A 26503-nucleotide genomic window follows, 5' to 3' on the forward strand; every position below is an offset into this window, starting at 1 on the left:
TATAAAAATAGCCGAATTGAAATAGCAGATAAAATAGCAGATAAAATAGCAGGTAAAATAGCAGAATTAAAATAATATAATATAGCAGAATTAAAATTGTATAAAAATAGCTGAATTAAAATAGCAGATAAAATAGCAGAATTAAAATATAATAAAATAACATTGGAATTCATGCCTAGTTTCCCTATCTGTGGCGTACTTAACAACCCTACTGCTGGGAAAACACATTCATTACACCATTCTTGTAGTCTTGCCAGGTTTTTAAGTGTTTACAACTCTCCGCTCCATACTTGACCTTCATCAAAAACTCAAGTGGGCTTTCGACTTCTCTGGTCGATACTTTACTTCCCTTTGTCCCCGTTGTACAAAGTAAGTTCAAATACAATCGTCACTGTGAGTCCCAGATTTCGTTTATGGTAAAAATCCAGATAAAACCGTTATTAAACACGTTGGTTTAACCTTTTCAGTCTAAGGCAATATCTGACTACTCGTCTTCTCTGCTGTGAGAAGTATGAAATATCTCGTACGGTGTTCTCACCATCTTTGTTCATGCCAGCTTGGAGACACTTCTTTAGTCGACAAGCTTGGCATTGGTTCCGATGAGCCTTGTCAACGGGGCACCTGCCAGTTCCAGCTTGACACCTGCGATATTGACAAAAAGAGTTCGATTAGATAAGTACAATGTTAAAATACGAATAATGTTTTTTTCACACTAGTTGTATTTCTCCATTGTACACATGGTATTCATGATTGGCTTATTAGACTCAATTGTTAACCTGTAGATGAGTCTTCGTCTCACACTGCGCTTGAAGAAGCCGCTGCAGCCGTTGCAGGCATAGATACCATAGTGTTTTCCACTGCTTGAATCAGAACACACTTTACAAAGCCGACTGTGGCCAAGTTCTTTATCTGGGACTGGACAATACGTTTTCCATATGCACATGGAATAAAGCATCTGTACATTCCAGGTGTGTTTAAAATATTGTACACACACAGACTACACTTTACCATCATTGCTGAAATTACTCACTAAGTAATATACAATACATATAATTACTGATCACTAGTTCTAGAATTACTGAGGTATTTTGTTCATGCAGGTTTTTAGCTTTTTCTTTCTTAATGTTTTCTTGTTCTCTATCATCATCTAAGGTTTGAATTATTATGATTATTTAGTGTTTATATTGTGGTGCTTTCTTAAGACCTTTACAATTCACTGCAATAAAGCTCTATAGATATGAGCCTAGCTTATCATGCACCACAATTTGTCTCTCAAACTTGGTGTTATCGACTTGTATGTAGAGACTTCAAAGTCAATATTATAGGTTTCTCTGGTAAGAGAATGAGTTGGAAGGTACTCTGCACTTCCACATGGCGCTGCTTCTCCACTCTGAAGTTCTCAAGCATCTGCAAAGATGAAAGATAATAAACACAGTTAATAGGTTGTGTAAATGCGCCGCAGAATACAGTGAAACGCCTCTTTATTCTCTGTATATCTCACGTGGATAAGGAAGATTTGCATCTCGGCCTCAGCTATTCTGCGTCCTAAACACTGACGGGGGCCGAAGCCGAAGCTCAGGCTTCTGAAGTAGTGCGTCTTTGTCCTCAGCCAGCGAGAGGGCTGATACTGCTCCGGACAAAAAAACACTTTGGGGTCTCTGCCCATTGCATACAGTCCTAACTGGACCAGAGTCTGAAAACACACAAGCAGTTTCTATAACAATACTCAAATACAAAACAATAATTAGATTATTTATATTTTTAACTGCCTCTTACCCCAGCTGGGATGTGGTAGTTTTGAATAATGATATCTTCTGCTGTGTATCTTTGCAAGCTCACTGCAACTGGGTGTAACCTGAGGGATCAAAGTGAAAGATTTATATTAAATGAGAATTATTAATTTAGGAGATGACAGAATTGGGAAAATAACGAAATAGCTCATTTTCAGAACTAGGCTATGGGTTAGTCAGAGAAATATCATCTACAGCTCTGCAGTATCATTAATATCATCACATATCTGTCACTGCCATATTTTTCACCTCAGTGTTTCCTTCAAAGCTCCTTTGACCAACGGAATCCGCTTCAGCATCTCCAGCATGTCTCCCTGGCTTTCAGCTCGAGCTGCAGCCACCTCGGCCCTCAGCTCCTCCTGGAGGTTGGGGTACCTAGCTAGTTCATACAATGTCCACAGCAGCGTTATAGAAGTCTGAAACACACAAACAGAATCAAGCAGAAAGCCAAAAACAAGTCCCATTCTGGAGAGTAAATGATCTTCATCAGTGTTTACTTACTGTATCTACGCCTCCTGCCATTAGCTCAGTGATGCTCGCCTTGATGTCTTCAATGGACAGCTTGTCCAGCATGAGCAGGCTAGCCAGGACTCCTGGGTATTTCTTTGGAGGGCCACCTTCCAGACGTAACTGCCTGTAGATGTTGTGGATGCAGCGGTCCGCTGATGCACAAAAAAAGAATAGAACTGAAATAAGAAACTGCACCATGTACAGTGCAAACCTAAAACTAGAAAGTGAACTGACACAACACTTAAAACGTTCATCCTCTGACTCCTACCTTGGTTGAAGATCCCATCCCAAGCCTCCACATGGTCGCGCCATACCTTCGCTCCAATCTGCCTCAACAGAGCAGGAGGTATGTACAGCATGGGTGAGGTAGTCTTGAACATGAGGGTGATGCAGTCAATAAAATGTTGAGCTTCAGGGTCGATGTAGTCCAGCATCAAACCTAGACGCTCTCCATACAGCACTGTGCTCACGGCTGTGTAAGACGGAGCAAACGTGAGACAAAGACAAGCAATATGTGAGAAAACAAGGGTGTTGACCTACACGGTGAGAGAAAGTAATTATACTTGGATTTCAAGAGAGATAAAAGTCAGTCTTACACTCAAGTGCATATTTAAAGAGCTCTTGAGAGAGGTCAGTGGTCCATTTGTTCTGGCCATTTTGCGTTATCTTTTTGTGAATTCTGGCCACAAAATCCAGACCCACTTCATCCAGCAAAGGCACAAAGTTTTCCATCACCTTCGGGGAAATCACCTCCTTGTTGAGAATCACACGGTTTGATCTCCAGTCTTCTCCATTCCTGTGGGAAGAATGGATGTTAACGTAAACTACAAACAATAGGCACATTCTTATAAAACCCTTGGTTCCAGGAAAGTGACAAAAATATATATAATAATTTACACAGGTAAAAGCGGTTAATACTATCACATACTTTAGTAAAACTCCATATTTGCGATTCCTGTAGTCTCTGTATGATGTCCATGCTTCAACTTTCAGCCTCTTAGGATAATGGCCCTCCGCTCTGAACAGGATAGCAGCATCTTCAGGATTGATGATGTTGACGCTTTCGTAATAACCTACTTTTTCTCTGACATACAGAAAGTCAGAGGGGAGAAAGAAAAGAGGGAACAAATGCCATGTCAGTCGCTTGTTTTCAAAGAACATGGCCTTGTGAATTGTAAACTAAATTGTTTATATTTAGACAAGAACATTAATTTCAAACTTGTGACATCATTTGTTTAGTCTACTTATGTTTACCTAAGATAGATCGTAGACGACTAGTGTCATTATATTTAATATTTATGCAAACTGCTTTGCCTTCCGTACCTGTAAATGGGTCCAAAAGTGTTGAAGTTCTGCAACATGATGCGGTGAAGGTTTTTGAAGCCATCCAGTTTCCAAAAGTTGCACAAGTTGGCCACCCCATTCTTCCACAGTCCAGGAATCTCACTGAAAGGCCTGATAGTGCTGTTGCTGTATGAGTACGCCCGTCTGACCACCGGCATACTGCTGCTGCAGCGCACACCTGTCGTCAGCTCTCCTATCCAGGACAGGGGCACCATCACCGGGCTGCGCCACACACTCCACCTGACCATCACGTCAACAAGAATTCTCCCTCTGCTCTACCTTCAGCAGCTACTCAGGCTCTCCTAGGGACATCTGCTGCCAAACAAAGAGGCTAGTCTAAAGAATTGGACCCCCTTGCTCTGTGGATCAAGGCTCTTCAGTTGACTCTACAGTAGATAGATAGGTACAGTAATTGTAATAGCAATTTAAATGTCTACTGACAGGACACACCCAAATGTTTCAAATCCTGATCAAAACAAAAGACAGGACACACCCAAATGTTTCAAATCCTGATCAAAACAAAAGACAGGACACACCCAAATCCTGATCAAACTGTTTAACATACTGAGACAGAATATTGAGTGTATCACCCAATACTCTGTTTACATAACTATTACCTTACAAGCATCAAAGGGCAGTTTGGCCCGGCCCCCTGTGTTTTTTCATCACCTCGTCTCCAAACCAAATTGTATAAAATGCCTATGTGTCTTCTTCCAACCTGTGCCCTTCCATAGACTACGCTGTATTCTGTGCAACTGGTGCCATTTTGTGGCCACAAATAAATGCACAAAGACAACTCTGTCTCTATCACCATGTATTTGATTTTATATACATCTCTCCAGAGTAAAGCAGGAAAACTTCCACAACAACTTGGTGTCAGAAGTGGGATCATCGCAAGTTTCGTCTGGAACAGCAGGACGCTGGTGGTCGCGCCAGAATTCTTGAAATTCTCCTCTACCTCGACATCAAAATTAAGGGAAGAGAGGATCAGTGCCTGACTGGAACTGACCTAACTACGCATGATCCAACAAACTCAAATTCCTCCATAAACTCGGTGAGATGTTATATTTCCATTTTTTTTAAATATTAAGCAAACCTCATGACATTTTGTGAAAGACTGTAATCGTCGACGGACGAGAAGTAGGGAGTAAGAGTCTCCTGAGGTAGGGAGTTAGAATCTCCTGAGAAGTAGGGAGTAAGAGTCTCCTGAGGTAGGGAGTTAGAATCTCCTGAGAAGTAAGGAGTTTAGAGTCTCCTGAGAGTTTAGTATGGGTGCTAAACAGTGTAGGGAGTTAGAAGCTCCTGAATGTCCGATCGCAAATGTCATGAGGAAGAAATATGGTGAAGACAGTTTGTCAAATTTATCAATTTGGACGGAAATGCATTTCCAAAGTTTTTTTTTTTTTAAGCAAATTAAAATAAAGGACTTATAAGAGAAAGAGTTTAATGTTTACGTTTAAGTTTCACAAAAGTGCAGAGGCCACAGGGCACAGCTGGAGATGCTGCTGCATGCATTTCTCCCCCTCCCTAGAAGAGGTGTGAAGAGATTTACGAATTGCAGCCGAAAGAGCTTCACTGCAAACATTTATAAATTAGAAGGATGTTTGGATGTGAATGATTGTGAAAAATTGGTTTTTGGTATTGAGAAAGATAAGAAAGACGTAAAAAGTCGGATGTTTACCCCTGCGCCACCATATGTCCCTCTCAGTCCCAATCCGCATAACCCATTTAACACACACACTGTCACAGCTTCTTTGTATCCCTCTGTAAAAGGCCGGCGTGATTCCCTCTTGGATGGCTGTCCGTTCCCACCTCTCCCAACTGAGCTATCTGCACCAACTACTCCTCCACCAGGACCACAACCACAGGCTGCCGCTACACCACAAGAAGCGGAAGGAGAACATCGTATCCTGCCGCTACCAGTGAACAGTAATGACAGAAAGATCACCATCCTAAGCGAAGCCTTGGCCCGAATAAACCTCACCGACGAAGAAGAGCTCCGTAAAAAATTCAGAGCAGAGGCCGACGAAGAGCATGAAAAATACAAATACTATCTTCGATCCCAGAGTAAAGACCTACACAACCAAACAACCATGAATCTCCCCATGATCGAAGTACAGGGACACCTAGGTGCCGCTCTTGTTTTCCGACCATGGACCGTGGAAGAAATGAAGGCTGTAATCAAAGATCACCTCCCCAACATTGAAGAAAGCGCCTGGTCTCACGAGGACTCACAAGGAGCCCGTGGATGAGGTTTCCAACGTTGCAGAGGAGGATTTCGAGGCAGAGGACGAGGACGTGAAGGGCCTCCACAGAATAACGGTGCCTGTTTCATCTGCAACAAACAAGATCACTGGGTCAAAGATTGTCCAGAAAGACACAACCGACAACAGGGACGCGAACAACAGGAATTCAGTCAGGATTACACAGCTGGAAACTGACGCCAGACAGACATTGGAGAGGTCGGTGACACAGCCTGACAGGAGAGGAACATGCGCCGCCCGAAGCTACAGAACAGGGAAGTGAAACACACACATACACACAAATTGTCAATGCTATTGAACAGCTGCAGGGAGAAGTTATGAAACCAGTGGGCACATATGTAAAATACAATGCTAAGAATTCGTATGAGAAGTTCCCCACTCTGTCTTTGGACATCCTAGGTAAAAATATTGTATTTTTGGTTGATTCAGATGCCACTCACTCTGTTGTTAAAATTTGTGATCTGCCTGACTGCAAGTTGAGTGGCAGATACATCCATTCTATTGGAGCTGCGGGTGTTACTGTTAAAGAAAGATTCTCCATGCCAGTAAAATGCACAGATATAGGTGATAACAGCCACCCTTTTCCCTCAACTGTTAAACACAGTTTTCTATTATCATCAGTCTGTCCCATAAATTTGATGGGAAGAGATTTGATATTACAGTTTGGTCTCAACCTCATCTCCACCGATGAAGGTTTAGAAGTCAGACGTTCATCTCCCATAATGCTCAACACTGCATTATGGCAACCTGATACATCATTTGTGTATCTTTGGCTCCTAAATTTTCCTGTATCAGAAAAACTGATACATTTGACCCATCAGCGGGTTCGTTCCAATGCTGTATTCATGCCTAATGATCATTTGCATTGTACTGTTCATGTGGCTGAAGGAGGTGCATCTCAATGTTTTCAGCAGGATTTTCTTATGGATGACATTAATGATGAGATAATGTTGAAGACTATGTGGGAGTCAGCTGATGACTGGCAATCCACACACACATCATTTATTATGTACTCTCCCTCTAAAGACGTCTATAAAATGACATCAACTGTACAGCACACACACTCCGCTCTGTAATATGCATCGATTCTGAAGACACTCCAGGAGTGCCTCCTACACCATGCAGCCCTACCAACACCTGCAGACGGACCCCTGCGCAGCCTCCAGCCCGGAGACACGGTGCTGATCAAGGATTTCCGCAGCAAGAGCTGGAAAACCAGTCGTTGGCAGGGTCCATACCTCATCCTCCTCGTCACCCAGACGGCAATAAAGGTTGCAGAAAGAGCTACTTGGGTCCATGCAAGCCACTGCAAAGCCGTAACAACTCATCAGGAAAAGAACAAAGAAACAGACGACGACAAGTAGTGTGCCAAACTACCACCAGCACCACACCGCACACACACACCACACACTTAGCTACTGTTTATAATTTTCTGTGCTGTTGTGTTGTCCCTTTAATCAGAAAACTAGTATTTCCACAGCATTCGTACAGTACACTTCACTCCCAGACAAGGACCAAACACAACATAAAGATTGTAAATTTCTGTACACAGTTTCTGAATGTTCAGACACCGAAGTATAACTCTGTTCCTACCTCTCACTAATGCTTATCTACCTCATGGCTCTGTAAATATAAAACCCAGCTAGATTTCCATGACATATTTATGATGTACTTACTTAAAGACTGCAAGGTGCCAGTATGTATTGATGTCCTATGTTTCCTATCTATCATTTTATTGAGATTCTTGATGATCAAATATGATCAAAAGAGAGGAATGTAATAGCAATTTAAATGTCTACTGTTTTAATTATATAGGTTTCCTATGTTAAACAAGCCAACTGCCATTTGATGCTAACATAGGAGTGCCGGTCATGTTAATACAAGACAGACGCATCCTGATTAGACTGATACTGAACTAACAAAAGACAGGACACACCCAAATGTTTCAAATCCTGATCAAAACAAAAGACAGGACACACCCAAGTCCTGATCAACCTGTTTAACATACTGTGAAAATAGTTATGTGCGAGTGATGCCATACCTTGTTGAGGCTGTGAAATGCTACTGTGGCCCAGAAAGTGCATGGCCAACTGCTGAATGGGGCCAGTGAGGCCTTCCAGTCCAGGCACAGAGGGTGGCATGATGAGGGGTGCTGTGGTGCCTTCCCCTGGTGCTTTAAGTACAGATCCTAGGGTAAGCTCTACCCTGTCCACCTCCAGCCCCCATGGTTGAGTCATCTCATTTATGTCCATCTGAACAGAAAAGTAAAGGATGTAAGTTTGACATGATTCAGTGAAAAGCCAGCAGAGAGAGGAAGTCCAGTGTAGTCTCACCCCGAGATATTCTCCAAGTTTAACTCTCTGAGTTTGGATCTCCCTGACAGTCTTCTTGGCCAGGCTGTAGGTCAAAGCCTTGTGTGCCGTCATCCGAGTTGAGAGGTTCAGGTCCTGGACTGATAGTACTGACATGACGGGGTTCCAGATCCTGAACTGGATGTCTGCTCCCACTGACAACACACCGCCATCCAGAGTAATCACCTACAGGAGCAGAAATACCTTTTATATGAATGCAGGTCACCTAAACACACGGGTCAACATGTGTCACAATGCAAGGAATGTAGAGACATCTTCTCCTCATTCTTAAAGCCGATTAAAAAAACTCATAACTGTGAAAAATGCTTAAACTTATAAAACTAAATGTGTCCATCAGACATCTATTTGCATTTAATTTGGAGGTTTATGGGGACAAACACACAAGATAAAAAACAAAACATTTAGCAGACAAAAGATTTTTTACTGGCATGAGAACATTTTCACAATACTTGCAGACAGCATGAGGTTGCATCTTTAGGTATCAACAGATGTGCTGTCACACTAATAATTTAGAGATCTCTCAGTATCAGTTTAGTTTCTCCAGTTTCACACTGATCAACGGTGCACCAAGAGTGCCACCTGTAGGACAAAGTAAGTCAAGACACGTTGTGTTTGCTGTAACCGTTCCACTTGTTCAAACTTCCTAATGCACTTTCAACGGATGTGATGGAGAGCAAACTCCACAGTGGTCTTTCCGAGAAAAAATACATTCAAAAGTCTATCCGAAGCTTATATGACTGATTACTATTTGAAGGAAACCTGAAAAACTTTTAACGTTTGAAGACTTCATGTAAATTAAGCCTGCAGGGGAATGTAAGGGAAACTGCTGATCACAGTAGTTTTCTGCATTTCTTCAGTGTTTCAGCATGTAAGAACTTGAACAAGTTGATCCTCACAGTAAGTAACTAATTATAAAGTCAGTATAGTGGTTTACCTGGCAGGGAGGGATGTTGAAAGCACGGGTGCGCAGGTCTACTTTCTGCCACTGGTCAATGAGGGGCAGCACAAGGACAATACCGGGGCCCTTTGGAGGACCAACGCGACCCAGACGAAATGTTACTATCCTCTCGTAGTTAGGCACCGTCTACAAATAAAATGAGTCACAGTTGGTTGTTTTTATTTTTAGCAAGTGAGTGGACATGCTGTGGGAGTACCTGAAGAGAGATCATTTCACCTTACCTTCAGTACAAACCATCCTGTTATAGGAAATGTTATGAAGGTGCAGATGTAGACGAAGAAGATGACAATCAGGTTGCAAATCCAGGACAGCCATCCTTGGGAGGTATCTTGAAGAAAAAGAAAAAGGATTCTTAGTGTTTAAGGTATTTTCAGTAAATCAGTCAACCTCTGAAAACAGGTGTATGATGTCATGTGTCTTTAAGTGGAGCTTTTTTAAAGTCTGGAGTCTCTCTGAGGGAGCAGCTTATACGACTTGCTAAACATTGTTAGGTAAACAACTGTTATAAGCAACTTCAAATTAATTATCTGCTGCAGCTGTCAACCAAAACCGCCTGGTTTCTTACTTAAATGGACGCATTAGCCTTCCAGCTAACCAGCGTAAAGTTCTTCCGTGTTTTGGTCCAGCTCTTCTTCTCGGTGTTTACTCACGGCTCGTAAATGTGTCCATTAATGCCATCTAACGTTACTGTAGCCCAGCTGGAGTTTACATCCAGGACATAGTCCCACGTTGATAAACCTTTATCTTTCAAAGTCTCCCGTTTACAATATGTTTGCAGTCAGGTGTTACTGGACTGGCTTCCACAGTCAAATGCAGGCTATGAGAGGTTACCCGAGGATGGAAGAATGCTTTACCAAATATTGTCCTATTGTCCAGCAGACAAATCATATAAGATCCTGACCAGTATTGGACTTTTGAAGCCAATATCAATGTTTGAGCTTTTTTTTTTAATGGTAACCTGTTACTACTTCTTACAACACATAACAAACAGTTTCGATAACACAAAATGCAGACCAAAAGATATTTACTGAGTGAGTTAACAGTCACAAAATAACCTTGTGAGAGCTTTCTTCTAAATTATCTAAAACATATCTTGTTATTAATGCACTGCAATTTCTTGTTACACATTGGCTGGCAGTTACTAAATTATCTGTAATAAGCTAAAATTGTGTAATGGTCAGACTGTAAATAATAATAATAATAATAATAATAATAATAATAATAATAATAATAATAATAATAATAATAATAATAATAATAATAATAATAATCTTTATTTGTATAGCACCTTTCATACAAGAATTGCAGCCCAAAGTGCTTCACAGTAAAAACATAACAATTAGTACAAGATTAGACAGAATAAGAGCATTTACAGTACAATAATCACAGTGTAGATGTAAATGAGTCTGAAGTACCATTATAAAAATAGCCGAATTGAAATAGCAGATAAAATAGCAGATAAAATAGCAGAATTAAAATAATATAATATAGCAGAATTAAAATATAATAAAATAACATTGGAATTCATGCCTAGTTTCCCTATCTGTGCCGTACTTAACAACCCTACTGCTGGGAAAACACATTCATTACACCATTCTTGTAGTCTTGCCAGCTTTTTAAGTGTTTACAACTCTCCGCTCCATACTTGACCTTCATCAAAAACTCAAGTGGGCTTTTGACTTCTCTGGTCGATACTTTACTTCCCTTTGTCCCCGTTGTACAAAGTAAGTTAAAATACAATCGTCACTGTGAGTCCTAGATTTCGTTTATGGTAAAAATCCAGATAAAACCGTTATTAAACACGTTGGTTTAACCTTTTCAGTCTAAGGCAATATCTGACTACTCGTCTTCTCTGCTGTGAGAAGTATGAAATATCTCGTACGGTGTTCTCACCATCTTTGTTCATGCCAGCTTGGAGACACTTCTTTAGTCGACAAGCTTGGCATTGGTTCCGATGAGCCTTGTCAACGGGGGCACCTGCCAGTTCCAGCTTGACACCTGCGATATTGACAAAAAGAGTTCGATTAGATAAGTACAATGTTAAAATACGAATAATGTTTTTTTCACACTAGTTGTATTTCTCCATTGTACACATGGTATTCATGATTGGCTTATTAGACTCAATTGTTAACCTGTAGATGAGTCTTCGTCTCACACTGCGCTTGAAGAAGCCGCTGCAGCCGTTGCAGGCATAGATACCATAGTGTTTTCCACTGCTTGAATCAGAACACACTTTACAAAGCCGACTGTGGCCAAGTTCTTTATCTGGGACTGGACAATACGTTTTCCATATGCACATGGAATAAAGCATCTGTACATTCCAGGTGTGTTTAAAATATTGTACACACACAGACTACACTTTACCATCATTGCTGAAATTACTCACTAAGTAATATACAATACATATAATTACTGATCACTAGTTCTAGAATTACTGAGGTATTTTGTTCATGCAGGTTTTTAGCTTTTTCTTTCTTAATGTTTTCTTGTTCTCTATCATCATCTAAGGTTTGAATTATTATGATTATTTAGTGTTTATATTGTGGTGCTTTCTTAAGACCTTTACAATTCACTGCAATAAAGCTCTATAGATATGAGCCTAGCTTATCATGCACCACAATTTGTCTCTCAAACTTGGTGTTATCGACTTGTATGTAGAGACTTCAAAGTCAATATTATAGGTTTCTCTGGTAAGAGAATGAGTTGGAAGGTACTCTGCACTTCCACATGGCGCTGCTTCTCCACTCTGAAGTTCTCAAGCATCTGCAAAGATGAAAGATAATAAACACAGTTAATAGGTTGTGTAAATGCGCCGCAGAATACAGTGAAACGCCTCTTTATTCTCTGTATATCTCACGTGGATAAGGAAGATTTGCATCTCGGCCTCAGCTATTCTGCGTCCTAAACACTGACGGGGGCCGAAGCCGAAGCTCAGGCTTCTGAAGTAGTGCGTCTTTGTCCTCAGCCAGCGAGAGGGCTGATACTGCTCCGGACGAAAAAACACTTTGGGGTCTCTGCCCATTGCATACAGTCCTAACTGGACCAGAGTCTGAAAACACACAAGCAGTTTCTATAACAATACTCAAATACAAAACAATAATTAGATTATTTATATTTATATTTTTAACTGCCTCTTACCCCAGCTGGGATGTGGTAGTTTTGAATAATGATATCTTCTGCTGTGTATCTTTGCAAGCTCACTGCAACTGGGTGTAACCTGAGGGATCAAAGTGAAAGATTTATATTAAATGAGAATTATTCATTTAGGAGATGACAGAATTGGGAAAATAACGAAATAGCTCATTTTCAGAACTAGGCTATGGGTTAGTCAGAGAAATATCATCTACAGCTCTGCAGTATCATTAATATCATCACATATCTGTCACTGCCATATTTTTCACCTCAGTGTTTCCTTCAAAGCTCCTTTGACCAACGGAATCCGCTTCAGCATCTCCAGCATGTCTCCCTGGCTTTCAGCTCGAGCTGCAGCCACCTCGGCCCTCAGCTCCTCCTGGAGGTTGGGGTACCTAGCTAGTTCATACAATGTCCACAGCAGCGTTATAGAAGTCTGAAACACACAAACAGAATCAAACAGAAAGCCAAAAACAAGTCCCATTCTGGAGAGTAAATGATCTTCATCAGTGTTTACTTACTGTATCTACGCCTCCTGCCATTAGCTCAGTGATGCTCGCCTTGATGTCTTCAATGGACAGCTTGTCCAGCATGAGCAGGCTAGCCAGGACTCCTGGGTATTTCTTTGGAGGGCCACCTTCCAGACGTAACTGCCTGTAGATATTTTGGATGCAGCGGTCCGCTGATGCACAAAAAAAGAATAGAACTGAAATAAGAAACTGCACCATGTACAGTGCAAACCTAAAACTAGAAAGTGAACTGACACAACACTTAAAACGTTCATCCTCTGACTCCTACCTTGGTTGAAGATCCCATCCCAAGCCTCCACATGGTCGCGCCATACCTTCGCTCCAATCTGCCTCAACAGAGCAGGAGGTATGTACAGCATGGGTGAGGTAGTCTTGAACATGAGGGTGATGCAGTCAATAAAATGTTGAGCTTCAGGGTCGATGTAGTCCAGCATCAAACCTAGACGCTCTCCATACAGCACTGTGCTCACGGCTGTGTAAGACGGAGCAAACGTCAGACAAAGACAAGCAATATGTGAGAAAACAAGGGTGTTGACCTACACGGTGAGAGAAAGTAATTATACTTGGATTTCAAGAGAGATAAAAGTCAGTCTTACACTCAAGTGCATATTTAAAGAGCTCTTGAGAGAGGTCAGTGGTCCATTTGTTCTGGCCATTTCGCGTTATCTTTTTGTGAATTCTGGCCACAAAATCCAGACCCACTTCATCCAGCAAAGGCACAAAGTTTTCCATCACCTTCGGGGAAATCACCTCCTTGTTGAGAATCACACGGTTTGATCTCCAGTCTTCTCCATTCCTGTGGGAAGAATGGATGTTAACGTAAACTACAAACAATAGGCACATTCTTATAAAACCCTTGGTTCCAGGAAAGTGACAAAAATATATATAATAATTTACACAGGTAAAAGCGGTTAATACTATCACATACTTTAGTAAAACTCCATATTTGCGATTCCTGTAGTCTCTGTATGATGTCCATGCTTCAACTTTCAGCCTCTTAGGATAATGGCCCTCCGCTCTGAACAGGATAGCAGCATCTTCAGGATTGATGATGTTGACGCTTTCGTAATAACCTACTTTTTCTCTGACATACAGAAAGTCAGAGGGGAGAAAGAAAAGAGGGAACAAATGCCATGTCAGTCGCTTGTTTTCAAAGAACATGGCCTTGTGAATTGTAAACTAAATTGTTTATATTTAGACAAGAACATTAATTTCAAACTTGTGACATCATTTGTTTAGTCTACTTATGTTTACCTAAGATAGATCGTAGACGACTAGTGTCATTATATTTAATATTTATGCAAACTGCTTTGCCTTCCGTACCTGTAAATGGGTCCAAAAGTGTTGAAGTTCTGCAACATGATGCGGTGAAGGTTTTTGAAGCCATCCAGTTTCCAAAAGTTGTACAAGTTGGCCACCCCATTCTTCCACAGTCCAGGAATCTCACTGAAAGGCCTGATAGTGCTGTTGCTGTATGAGTACGCCCGTCTGACCACCGGCATACTGCTGCTGCAGCGCACACCTGTCGTCAGCTCTCCTATCCAGGACAGGGGCACCATCACCGGGCTGCGCCACACACTCCACCTGACCATCACGTCAACAAGAATTCTCCCTCTGCTCTACCTTCAGCAGCTACTCAGGCTCTCCTAGGGACATCTGCTGCCAAACAAAGAGGCTAGTCTAAAGAATTGGACCCCCTTGCTCTGTGGATCAAGGCTCTTCAGTTGACTCTACAGTAGATAGATAGGTACAGTAATTGTAATAGCAATTTAAATGTCTACTGACAGGACACACCCAAATGTTTCAAATCCTGATCAAAACAAAAGACAGGACACACCCAAATGTTTCAAATCCTGATCAAAACAAAAGACAGGACACACCCAAATCCTGATCAAACTGTTTAACATACTGAGACAGAATATTGAGTGTATCACCCAATACTCTGTTTACATAACTATTACCTTACAAGCATCAAAGGGCAGTTTGGCCCGGCCCCCTGTGTTTTTTCATCACCTCGTCTCCAAACCAAATTGTATAAAATGCCTATGTGTCTTCTTCCAACCTGTGCCCTTCCATAGACTACGCTGTATTCTGTGCAACTGGTGCCATTTTGTGGCCACAAATAAATGCACAAAGACAACTCTGTCTCTATCACCATGTATTTGATTTTATATACATCTCTCCAGAGTAAAGCAGGAAAACTTCCACAACAACTTGGTGTCAGAAGTGGGATCATCGCAAGTTTCGTCTGGAACAGCAGGACGCTGGTGGTCGCGCCAGAATTCTTGAAATTCTCCTCTACCTCGACATCAAAATTAAGGGAAGAGAGGATCAGCGCCTGACTGGAACTGACCTAACTACGCATGATCCAACAAACTCAAATTCCTCCATAAACTCGGTGAGATGTTATATTTCCATTTTTTTTTAAATATTAAGCAAACCTCATGACATTTTGTGAAAGACTGTAATCGTCGACGGACGAGAAGTAGGGAGTAAGAGTCTCCTGAGGTAGGGAGTTAGAATCTCCTGAGAAGTAGGGAGTAAGAGTCTCCTGAGGTAGGGAGTTAGAATCTCCTGAGAAGTAAGGAGTTTAGAGTCTCCTGAGAGTTTAGTATGGGTGCTAAACAGTGTAGGGAGTTAGAAGCTCCTGAATGTCCGATCGCAAATGTCATGAGGAAGAAATATGGTGAAGACAGTTTGTCAAATTTATCAATTTGGACGGAAATGCATTTCCAAAGTTTTTTTTTTTTTAAGCAAATTAAAAATAAAGGACTTATAAGAGAAAGAGTTTAATGTTTACGTTTAAGTTTCACAAAAGTGCAGAGGCCACAGGGCACAGCTGGAGATGCTGCTGCATGCATTTCTCCCCCTCCCTAGAAGAGGTGTGAAGAGATTTACGAATTGCAGCCGAAAGAGCTTCACTGCAAACATTTATAAATTAGAAGGATGTTTGGATGTGAATGATTGTGAAAAATTGGTTTTTGGTATTGAGAAAGATAAGAAAGACGTAAAAAGTCGGATGTTTACCCCTGCGCCACCATATGTCCCTCTCAGTCCCAATCCGCATAACCCATTTAACACACACACTGTCACAGCTTCTTTGTATCCCTCTGTAAAAGGCCGGCGTGATTCCCTCTTGGATGGCTGTCCGTTCCCACCTCTCCCAACTGAGCTATCTGCACCAACTACTCCTCCACCAGGACCACAACCACAGGCTGCCGCTACACCACAAGAAGCGGAAGGAGAACATCGTATCCTGCCGCTACCAGTGAACAGTAATGACAGAAAGATCACCATCCTAAGCGAAGCCTTGGCCCGAATAAACCTCACCGACGAAGAAGAGCTCCGTAAAAAATTCAGAGCAGAGGCCGACGAAGAGCATGAAAAATACAAATACTATCTTCGATCCCAGAGTAAAGACCTACACAACCAAACAACCATGAATCTCCCATGATCGAAGTACAGGGACACCTAGGTGCCGCTCTTGTTTTCCGACCATGGACCGTGGAAGAAATGAAGGCTGTAATCAAAGATCACCTCCCCAACATTGAAGAAAGCGCCTGGTCTCACGAGGACTCACAAGGAGCCCGTGGATGAGGTTTCCAACGTTGCAGAGGAGGATTTCGAGGCAGAGGACGAGGACGTGAAGGGCCTCCACAGAATAACGGTGCCTGTTTCATCTGCAACAAACAAGATCACTGGGTCAAAGATTGTCCAGAAAGACACAACCGACAACAGGGACGCGAACAACAGGAATTCAGTCAGGATTACACAGCTGGAAACTGACGCCAGACAGACATTGGAGAGGTCGGTGACACAGCCTGACAGGAGAGGAACATGCGCCGCCCGAAGCTACAGAACAGGGAAGTGAAACACACACATACACACAAATTGTCAATGCTATTGAACAGCTGCAGGGAGAAGTTATGAAACCAGTGGGCACATATGTAAAATACAATGCTAAGAATTCGTATGAGAAGTTCCCCACTCTGTCTTTGGACATCCTAGGTAAAAATATTGTATTTTTGGTTGATTCAGATGCCACTCACTCTGTTGTTAAAATTTGTGATCTGCCTGACTGCAAGTTGAGTGGCAGATACATCCATTCTATTGGAGCTGCGGGTGTTACTGTTAAAGAAAGATTCTCCATGCCAGTAAAATGCACAGATATAGGTGATAACAGCCACCCTTTTCCCTCAACTGTTAAACACAGTTTTCTATTATCATCAGTCTGTCCCATAAATTTGATGGGAAGAGATTTGATATTACAGTTTGGTCTCAACCTCATCTCCACCGATGAAGGTTTAGAAGTCAGACGTTCATCTCCCATAATGCTCAACACTGCATTATGGCAACCTGATACATCATTTGTGTATCTTTAGGCTCCTAAATTTTCCTGTATCAGAAAAACTGATACATTTGACCCATCAGCGGGTTCGTTCCAATGCTGTATTCATGCCTAATGATCATTTGCATTGTACTGTTCATGTGGCTGAAGGAGGTGCATCTCAATGTTTTCAGCAGGATTTTCTTATGGATGACATTAATGATGAGATAATGTTGAAGACTATGTGGGAGTCAGCTGATGACTGGCAATCCACACACACATCATTTATTATGTACTCTCCCTCTAAAGACGTCTATAAAATGACATCAACTGTACAGCACACACACTCCGCTCTGTAATATGCATCGATTCTGAAGACACTCCAGGAGTGCCTCCTACACCATGCAGCCCTACCAACACCTGCAGACGGACCCCTGCGCAGCCTCCAGCCCGGAGACACGGTGCTGATCAAGGATTTCCGCAGCAAGAGCTGGAAAACCAGTCGTTGGCAGGGTCCATACCTCATCCTCCTCGTCACCCAGACGGCAATAAAGGTTGCAGAAAGAGCTACTTGGGTCCATGCAAGCCACTGCAAAGCCGTAACAACTCATCAGGAAAAGAACAAAGAAACAGACGACGACAAGTAGTGTGCCAAACTACCACCAGCACCACACCGCACACACACACCACACACTTAGCTACTGTTTATAATTTTCTGTGCTGTTGTGTTGTCCCTTTAATCAGAAAACTAGTATTTCCACAGCATTCGTACAGTACACTTCACTCCCAGACAAGGACCAAACACAACATAAAGATTGTAAATTTCTGTACACAGTTTCTGAATGTTCAGACACCGAAGTATAACTCTGTTCCTACCTCTCACTAATGCTTATCTACCTCATGGCTCTGTAAATATAAAACCCAGCTAGATTTCCATGACATATTTATGATGTACTTACTTAAAGACTGCAAGGTGCCAGTATGTATTGATGTCCTATGTTTCCTATCTATCATTTTATTGAGATTCTTGATGATCAAATATGATCAAAAGAGAGGAATGTAATAGCAATTTAAATGTCTACTGTTTTAATTATATAGGTTTCCTATGTTAAACAAGCCAACTGCCATTTGATGCTAACATAGGAGTGCCGGTCATGTTAATACAAGACAGACGCATCCTGATTAGACTGATACTGAACTAACAAAAGACAGGACACACCCAAATGTTTCAAATCCTGATCAAAACAAAAGACAGGACACACCCAAGTCCTGATCAACCTGTTTAACATACTGAGAAAATAGTTATGTGCGAGTGATGCCATACCTTGTTGAGGCTGTGAAATGCTACTGTGGCCCAGAAAGTGCATGGCCAACTGCTGAATGGGGCCAGTGAGGCCTTCCAGTCCAGGCACAGAGGGTGGCATGATGAGGGGTGCTGTGGTGCCTTCCCCTGGTGCTTTAAGTACAGATCCTAGGGTAAGCTCTACCCTGTCCACCTCCAGCCCCCATGGTTGAGTCATCTCATTTATGTCCATCTGAACAGAAAAGTAAAGGATGTAAGTTTGACATGATTCAGTGAAAAGCCAGCAGAGAGAGGAAGTTCAGTGTAGTCTCACCCCGAGATATTCTCCAAGTTTAACTCTCTGAGTTTGGATCTCCCTGACAGTCTTCTTGGCCAGGCTGTAGGTCAAAGCCTTGTGTGCCGTCATCCGAGTTGAGAGGTTCAGGTCCTGGACTGATAGTACTGACATGACGGGGTTCCAGATCCTGAACTGGATGTCTGCTCCCACTGACAACACACCGCCATCCAGAGTAATCACCTACAGGAGCAGAAATACCTTTTATATGAATGCAGGTCACCTAAACACACGGGTCAACATGTGTCACAATGTAAGGAATGTAGAGACATCTTCTCCTCATTCTTAAAGCCGATTAAAAAAACTCATAACTGTGAAAAATGCTTAAACTTATAAAACTAAATGTGTCCATCAGACATCTATTTGCATTTAATTTGGAGGTTTATGGGGACAAACACACAAGATAAAAAACAAAACATTTAGCAGACAAAAGATTTTTTACTGGCATGAGAACATTTTCACAATACTTGCAGACAGCATGAGGTTGCATCTTTAGGTATCAACAGATGTGCTGTCACACTAATAATTTAGAGATCTCTCAGTATCAGTTTAGTTTCTCCAGTTTCACACTGATCAACGGTGCACCAAGAGTGCCACCTGTAGGACAAAGTAAGTCAAGACACGTTGTGTTTGCTGTAACCGTTCCACTTGTTCAAACTTCCTAATGCACTTTCAACGGATGTGATGGAGAGCAAACTCCACAGTGGTCTTTCCGAGAAAAAATACATTCAAAAGTCTATCCGAAGCTTATATGACTGATTACTATTTGAAGGAAACCTGAAAAACTTTTAACGTTTGAAGACTTCATGTAAATTAAGCCTGCAGGGGAATGTAAGGGAAACTGCTGATCACAGTAGTTTTCTGCATTTCTTCAGTGTTTCAGCATGTAAGAACTTGAACAAGTTGATCCTCACAGTAAGTAACTAATTATAAAGTCAGTATAGTGGTTTACCTGGCAGGGAGGGATGTTGAAAGCACGGGTGCGCAGGTCTACTTTCTGCCACTGGTCAATGAGGGGCAGCACAAGGACAATACCGGGGCCCTTTGGAGGACCAACGCGACCCAGACGAAATGTTACTATCCTCTCGTAGTTAGGCACCGTCTACAAATAAAATGAGTCACAGTTGGTTGTTTTTATTTTTAGCAAGTGAGTGGACATGCTGTGGGAGTACCTGAAGAGAGATCATTTCACCTTACCTTCAGTACAAACCATCCTGTTATAGGAAATGTTATGAAGGTGCAGATGTAGACGAAGAAGATGACAATCAGGTTGCAAATCCAGGACAGCCATCCTTGGGAGGTATCTTGAAGAAAAAGAAAAAGGATTCTTAGTGTTTAAGGTATTTTCAGTAAATCAGTCAACCTCTGAAAACAGGTGTATGATGTCATGTGTCTTTAAGTGGAGCTTTTTTAAAGTCTGGAGTCTCTCTGAGGGAGCAGCTTATACGACTTGCTAAACATTGTTAGGTAAACAACTGTTATAAGCAACTTCAAATTAATTATCTGCTGCAGCTGTCAACCAAAACCGCCTGGTTTCTTACTTAAATGGACGCATTAGCCTTCCAGCTAACCAGCGTAAAGTTCTTCCGTGTTTTGGTCCAGCTCTTCTTCTCGGTGTTTACTCACGGCTCGTAAATGTGTCCATTAATGCCATCTAACGTTACTGTAGCCCAGCTGGAGTTTACATCCAGGACATAGTCCCACGTTGATAAACCTTTATCTTTCAAAGTCTCCCGTTTACAATATGTTTGCAGTCAGGTGTTACTGGACTGGCTTCCACAGTCAAATGCAGGCTATGAGAGGTTACCCGAGGATGGAAGAATGCTTTACCAAATATTGTCCTATTGTCCAGCAGACAAATCATATAAGATCCTGACCAGTATTGGACTTTTGAAGCCAATATCAATGTTTGAGCTTTTTTTTTTAATGGTAACCTGTTACTACTTCTTACAACACATAACAAACAGTTTCGATAACACAAAATGCAGACCAAAAGATATTTACTGAGTGAGTTAACAGTCACAAAATAACCTTGTGAGAGCTTTCTTCTAAATTATCTAAAACATATCTTGTTATTAATGCACTGCAATTTCTTGTTACACATTGGCTGGCAGTTACTAAATTATCTGTAATAAGCTAAAATTGTGTAATGGTCAGACTGTAAATAATAATAATAATAATAATAATAATAATAATAATAATAATAATAATAATAATAATAATAATAATAATAATAATCTTTATTTGTATAGCACCTTTCATACAAGAATTGCAGCCCAAAGTGCTTCACAGTAAAAACATAACAATTAGTACAAGATTAGACAGAATAAGAGCATTTACAGTACAATAATCACAGTGTAGATGTAAATGAGTCTGAAGTACCATTATAAAAATAGCCGAATTGAAATAGCAGATAAAATAGCAGATAAAATAGCAGAATTAAAATAATATAATATAGCAGAATTAAAATATAATAAAATAACATTGGAATTCATGCCTAGTTTCCCTATCTGTGCCGTACTTAACAACCCTACTGCTGGGAAAACACATTCATTACACCATTCTTGTAGTCTTGCCAGCTTTTTAAGTGTTTACAACTCTCCGCTCCATACTTGACCTTCATCAAAAACTCAAGTGGGCTTTTGACTTCTCTGGTCGATACTTTACTTCCCTTTGTCCCCGTTGTACAAAGTAAGTTAAAATACAATCGTCACTGTGAGTCCTAGATTTCGTTTATGGTAAAAATCCAGATAAAACCGTTATTAAACACGTTGGTTTAACCTTTTCAGTCTAAGGCAATATCTGACTACTCGTCTTCTCTGCTGTGAGAAGTATGAAATATCTCGTACGGTGTTCTCACCATCTTTGTTCATGCCAGCTTGGAGACACTTCTTTAGTCGACAAGCTTGGCATTGGTTCCGATGAGCCTTGTCAACGGGGCACCTGCCAGTTCCAGCTTGACACCTGCGATATTGACAAAAAGAGTTCGATTAGATAAGTACAATGTTAAAATACGAATAATGTTTTTTTCACACTAGTTGTATTTCTCCATTGTACACATGGTATTCATGATTGGCTTATTAGACTCAATTGTTAACCTGTAGATGAGTCTTCGTCTCACACTGCGCTTGAAGAAGCCGCTGCAGCCGTTGCAGGCATAGATACCATAGTGTTTTCCACTGCTTGAATCAGAACACACTTTACAAAGCCGACTGTGGCCAAGTTCTTTATCTGGGACTGGACAATACGTTTTCCATATGCACATGGAATAAAGCATCTGTACATTCCAGGTGTGTTTAAAATATTGTACACACACAGACTACACTTTACCATCATTGCTGAAATTACTCACTAAGTAATATACAATACATATAATTACTGATCACTAGTTCTAGAATTACTGAGGTATTTTGTTCATGCAGGTTTTTAGCTTTTTCTTTCTTAATGTTTTCTTGTTCTCTATCATCATCTAAGGTTTGAATTATTATGATTATTTAGTGTTTATATTGTGGTGCTTTCTTAAGACCTTTACAATTCACTGCAATAAAGCTCTATAGATATGAGCCTAGCTTATCATGCACCACAATTTGTCTCTCAAACTTGGTGTTATCGACTTGTATGTAGAGACTTCAAAGTCAATATTATAGGTTTCTCTGGTAAGAGAATGAGTTGGAAGGTACTCTGCACTTCCACATGGCGCTGCTTCTCCACTCTGAAGTTCTCAAGCATCTGCAAAGATGAAAGATAATAAACACAGTTAATAGGTTGTGTAAATGCGCCGCAGAATACAGTGAAACGCCTCTTTATTCTCTGTATATCTCACGTGGATAAGGAAGATTTGCATCTCGGCCTCAGCTAAGCCGAAGCTCAGGCTTCTGAAGTAGTGCGTCTTTGTCCTCAGCCAGCGAGAGGGCTGATACTGCTCCGGACGAAAAAACACTTTGGGGTCTCTGCCCATTGCATACAGTCCTAACTGGACCAGAGTCTGAAAACACACAAGCAGTTTCTATAACAATACTCAAATACAAAACAATAATTAGATTATTTATATTTATATTTTTAACTGCCTCTTACCCCAGCTGGGATGTGGTAGTTTTGAATAATGATATCTTCTGCTGTGTATCTTTGCAAGCTCACTGCAACTGGGTGTAACCTGAGGGATCAAAGTGAAAGATTTATATTAAATGAGAATTATTCATTTAGGAGATGACAGAATTGGGAAAATAACGAAATAGCTCATTTTCAGAACTAGGCTATGGGTTAGTCAGAGAAATATCATCTACAGCTCTGCAGTATCATTAATATCATCACATATCTGTCACTGCCATATTTTTCACCTCAGTGTTTCCTTCAAAGCTCCTTTGACCAACGGAATCCGCTTCAGCATCTCCAGCATGTCTCCCTGGCTTTCAGCTCGAGCTGCAGCCACCTCGGCCCTCAGCTCCTCCTGGAGGTTGGGGTACCTAGCTAGTTCATACAATGTCCACAGCAGCGTTATAGAAGTCTGAAACACACAAACAGAATCAAACAGAAAGCCAAAAACAAGTCCCATTCTGGAGAGTAAATGATCTTCATCAGTGTTTACTTACTGTATCTACGCCTCCTGCCATTAGCTCAGTGATGCTCGCCTTGATGTCTTCAATGGACAGCTTGTCCAGCATGAGCAGGCTAGCCAGGACTCCTGGGTATTTCTTTGGAGGGCCACCTTCCAGACGTAACTGCCTGTAGATATTTTGGATGCAGCGGTCCGCTGATGCACAAAAAAAGAATAGAACTGAAATAAGAAACTGCACCATGTACAGTGCAAACCTAAAACTAGAAAGTGAACTGACACAACACTTAAAACGTTCATCCTCTGACTCCTACCTTGGTTGAAGATCCCATCCCAAGCCTCCACATGGTCGCGCCATACCTTCGCTCCAATCTGCCTCAACAGAGCAGGAGGTATGTACAGCATGGGTGAGGTAGTCTTGAACATGAGGGTGATGCAGTCAATAAAATGTTGAGCTTCAGGGTCGATGTAGTCCAGCATCAAACCTAGACGCTCTCCATACAGCACTGTGCTCACGGCTGTGTAAGACGGAGCAAACGTCAGACAAAGACAAGCAATATGTGAGAAAACAAGGGTGTTGACCTACACGGTGAGAGAAAGTAATTATACTTGGATTTCAAGAGAGATAAAAGTCAGTCTTACACTCAAGTGCATATTTAAAGAGCTCTTGAGAGAGGTCAGTGGTCCATTTGTTCTGGCCATTTTGCGTTATCTTTTTGTGAATTCTGGCCACAAAATCCAGACCCACTTCATCCAGCAAAGGCACAAAGTTTTCCATCACCTTCGGGGAAATCACCTCCTTGTTGAGAATCACACGGTTTGATCTCCAGTCTTCTCCATTCCTGTGGGAAGAATGGATGTTAACGTAAACTACAAACAATAGGCACATTCTTATAAAACCCTTGGTTCCAGGAAAGTGACAAAAATATATATAATAATTTACACAGGTAAAAGCGGTTAATACTATCACATACTTTAGTAAAACTCCATATTTGCGATTCCTGTAGTCTCTGTATGATGTCCATGCTTCAACTTTCAGCCTCTTAGGATAATGGCCCTCCGCTCTGAACAGGATAGCAGCATCTTCAGGATTGATGATGTTGACGCTTTCGTAATAACCTACTTTTTCTCTGACATACAGAAAGTCAGAGGGGAGAAAGAAAAGAGGGAACAAATGCCATGTCAGTCGCTTGTTTTCAAAGAACATGGCCTTGTGAATTGTAAACTAAATTGTTTATATTTAGACAAGAACATTAATTTCAAACTTGTGACATCATTTGTTTAGTCTACTTATGTTTACCTAAGATAGATCGTAGACGACTAGTGTCATTATATTTAATATTTATGCAAACTGCTTTGCCTTCCGTACCTGTAAATGGGTCCAAAAGTGTTGAAGTTCTGCAACATGATGCGGTGAAGGTTTTTGAAGCCATCCAGTTTCCAAAAGTTGTACAAGTTGGCCACCCCATTCTTCCACAGTCCAGGAATCTCACTGAAAGGCCTGATAGTGCTGTTGCTGTATGAGTACGCCCGTCTGACCACCGGCATACTGCTGCTGCAGCGCACACCTGTCGTCAGCTCTCCTATCCAGGACAGGGGCACCATCACCGGGCTGCGCCACACACTCCACCTGACCATCACGTCAACAAGAATTCTCCCTCTGCTCTACCTTCAGCAGCTACTCAGGCTCTCCTAGGGACATCTGCTGCCAAACAAAGAGGCTAGTCTAAAGAATTGGACCCCCTTGCTCTGTGGATCAAGGCTCTTCAGTTGACTCTACAGTAGATAGATAGGTACAGTAATTGTAATAGCAATTTAAATGTCTACTGACAGGACACACCCAAATGTTTCAAATCCTGATCAAAACAAAAGACAGGACACACCCAAATGTTTCAAATCCTGATCAAAACAAAAGACAGGACACACCCAAATCCTGATCAAACTGTTTAACATACTGAGACAGAATATTGAGTGTATCACCCAATACTCTGTTTACATAACTATTACCTTACAAGCATCAAAGGGCAGTTTGGCCCGGCCCCCTGTGTTTTTTCATCACCTCGTCTCCAAACCAAATTGTATAAAATGCCTATGTGTCTTCTTCCAACCTGTGCCCTTCCATAGACTACGCTGTATTCTGTGCAACTGGTGCCATTTTGTGGCCACAAATAAATGCACAAAGACAACTCTGTCTCTATCACCATGTATTTGATTTTATATACATCTCTCCAGAGTAAAGCAGGAAAACTTCCACAACAACTTGGTGTCAGAAGTGGGATCATCGCAAGTTTCGTCTGGAACAGCAGGACGCTGGTGGTCGCGCCAGAATTCTTGAAATTCTCCTCTACCTCGATATCAAAATTAAGGGAAGAGAGGATCAGCGCCTGACTGGAACTGACCTAACTACGCATGATCCAACAAACTCAAATTCCTCCATAAACTCGGTGAGATGTTATATTTCCATTTTTTTTTAAATATTAAGCAAACCTCATGACATTTTGTGAAAGACTGTAATCGTCGACGGACGAGAAGTAGGGAGTAAGAGTCTCCTGAGGTAGGGAGTTAGAATCTCCTGAGAAGTAGGGAGTAAGAGTCTCCTGAGGTAGGGAGTTAGAATCTCCTGAGAAGTAAGGAGTTTAGAGTCTCCTGAGAGTTTAGTATGGGTGCTAAACAGTGTAGGGAGTTAGAAGCTCCTGAATGTCCGATCGCAAATGTCATGAGGAAGAAATATGGTGAAGACAGTTTGTCAAATTTATCAATTTGGACGGAAATGCATTTCCAAAGTTTTTTTTTTTTAAGCAAATTAAAAATAAAGGACTTATAAGAGAAAGAGTTTAATGTTTACGTTTAAGTTTCACAAAAGTGCAGAGGCCACAGGGCACAGCTGGAGATGCTGCTGCATGCATTTCTCCCCCTCCCTAGAAGAGGTGTGAAGAGATTTACGAATTGCAGCCGAAAGAGCTTCACTGCAAACATTTATAAATTAGAAGGATGTTTGGATGTGAATGATTGTGAAAAATTGGTTTTTGGTATTGAGAAAGATAAGAAAGACGTAAAAAGTCGGATGTTTACCCCTGCGCCACCATA

The 26503-nt window shown here is 41.4% G+C and overlaps 4 protein-coding genes across 7 annotated transcripts; all 4 read right to left on the reverse strand.

The window, feature by feature from the left end:
- Positions 1 to 66: 66 nt before the first annotated feature.
- Positions 67 to 3915, reverse strand: LOC115009785 (cholesterol side-chain cleavage enzyme, mitochondrial-like). Its single transcript, XM_029434018.1, has 10 exons — positions 3624 to 3915; positions 3229 to 3384; positions 2897 to 3096; positions 2569 to 2772; positions 2292 to 2452; positions 2040 to 2206; positions 1777 to 1855; positions 1502 to 1693; positions 777 to 1407; positions 67 to 642 (listed from the first exon to the last, which is right to left on the reverse strand). The coding sequence occupies exons 1-9, from the start codon at positions 3890 to 3892 to the stop codon at positions 1285 to 1287; spliced, it is 1551 nt and encodes a 516-aa protein (XP_029289878.1). The 5' UTR covers positions 3893 to 3915; the 3' UTR covers positions 67 to 642; positions 777 to 1284.
- On the reverse strand, positions 3877 to 11192 carry LOC115009790 (stomatin-like protein 1). Of its 4 annotated transcripts, none has more exons than XM_029434028.1 (7): positions 11132 to 11192; positions 9460 to 9566; positions 9215 to 9364; positions 8242 to 8445; positions 7950 to 8160; positions 7046 to 7214; positions 5938 to 5979 (listed from the first exon to the last, which is right to left on the reverse strand). In XM_029434028.1, the coding sequence occupies exons 1-7, from the start codon at positions 11142 to 11144 to the stop codon at positions 5976 to 5978; spliced, it is 858 nt and encodes a 285-aa protein (XP_029289888.1). In that variant the 5' UTR covers positions 11145 to 11192; the 3' UTR covers positions 5938 to 5975. The 4 variants fall into 4 exon arrangements, with proteins under 4 accessions (XP_029289889.1, XP_029289888.1, XP_029289885.1 ...); XM_029434025.1 differs by having other exon boundaries at positions 5969 to 5979; positions 7040 to 7214; XM_029434029.1 differs by lacking the exons at positions 5938 to 5979; positions 7046 to 7214 and adding an exon at positions 3877 to 4030.
- Positions 11193 to 11208: 16 nt separating this feature from the next.
- Positions 11209 to 14752, reverse strand: LOC115009784 (cholesterol side-chain cleavage enzyme, mitochondrial-like). The gene is made up of 10 exons (XM_029434016.1): positions 14224 to 14752; positions 13829 to 13984; positions 13497 to 13696; positions 13169 to 13372; positions 12892 to 13052; positions 12640 to 12806; positions 12377 to 12455; positions 12096 to 12287; positions 11371 to 12001; positions 11209 to 11236 (listed from the first exon to the last, which is right to left on the reverse strand). Exons 1-9 carry the CDS (start codon positions 14490 to 14492, stop codon positions 11879 to 11881), a joined length of 1551 nt encoding a protein of 516 aa, XP_029289876.1. The 5' UTR covers positions 14493 to 14752; the 3' UTR covers positions 11209 to 11236; positions 11371 to 11878.
- Positions 14753 to 21579: 6827 nt separating this feature from the next.
- Positions 21580 to 25093, reverse strand: LOC115009787 (cholesterol side-chain cleavage enzyme, mitochondrial-like). The gene is made up of 10 exons (XM_029434021.1): positions 24786 to 25093; positions 24391 to 24546; positions 24059 to 24258; positions 23731 to 23934; positions 23454 to 23614; positions 23202 to 23368; positions 22939 to 23017; positions 22688 to 22849; positions 21963 to 22593; positions 21580 to 21828 (listed from the first exon to the last, which is right to left on the reverse strand). Exons 1-9 carry the CDS (start codon positions 25052 to 25054, stop codon positions 22471 to 22473), a joined length of 1521 nt encoding a protein of 506 aa, XP_029289881.1. The 5' UTR covers positions 25055 to 25093; the 3' UTR covers positions 21580 to 21828; positions 21963 to 22470.
- Between the last annotated feature and the right edge of the window lie 1410 nt (positions 25094 to 26503).

This window comes from Cottoperca gobio, chromosome 6 (assembly GCF_900634415.1).
Source record: "Cottoperca gobio chromosome 6, fCotGob3.1, whole genome shotgun sequence".
Classification (NCBI taxonomy): Eukaryota; Metazoa; Chordata; class Actinopteri; order Perciformes; family Bovichtidae; genus Cottoperca; species Cottoperca gobio.

Bases quoted from the DNA above. Each gene is read 5' to 3' on its own strand.
- LOC115009785 (XM_029434018.1), bottom strand. From the start codon at position 3,892: ATGGTCAGGTGGAGTGTGTGGCGCAGCCCGGTGATGGTGCCCCTGTCC. The intron at 3,385-3,623 runs GTACGGAAGGCA...TCTGTATGTCAG, and splicing joins ACTTTTGGACCCATTTACAG to AGAAAAAGTAGGTTATTACG. The intron at 1,856-2,039 runs GTGAAAAATATG...TTGATCCCTCAG, and splicing joins GCTTTGAAGGAAACACTGAG to GTTACACCCAGTTGCAGTGA.
- LOC115009790 (XM_029434024.1), bottom strand. The intron at 8,446-9,214 runs GTAAACCACTAT...CTGCTCCTGTAG, and splicing joins TCAACATCCCTCCCTGCCAG to GTGATTACTCTGGATGGCGG. The intron at 7,215-7,949 runs GTATGGCATCAC...ACGGCTTTGCAG, and splicing joins CATTTCACAGCCTCAACAAG to TGGCTTGCATGGACCCAAGT.
- LOC115009784 (XM_029434016.1), bottom strand. From the start codon at position 14,492: ATGGTCAGGTGGAGTGTGTGGCGCAGCCCGGTGATGGTGCCCCTGTCC. The intron at 13,985-14,223 runs GTACGGAAGGCA...TCTGTATGTCAG, and splicing joins ACTTTTGGACCCATTTACAG to AGAAAAAGTAGGTTATTACG. The intron at 13,053-13,168 runs GTAGGAGTCAGA...TTTGTGCATCAG, and splicing joins GGATGGGATCTTCAACCAAG to CGGACCGCTGCATCCAAAAT.
- LOC115009787 (XM_029434021.1), bottom strand. From the start codon at position 25,054: ATGGTCAGGTGGAGTGTGTGGCGCAGCCCGGTGATGGTGCCCCTGTCC. The intron at 24,259-24,390 runs GTATGTGATAGT...TTCTTCCCACAG, and splicing joins AAATATGGAGTTTTACTAAA to GAATGGAGAAGACTGGAGAT. The intron at 22,594-22,687 runs GTGAGATATACA...TCATCTTTGCAG, and splicing joins TGCAAATCTTCCTTATCCAC to ATGCTTGAGAACTTCAGAGT.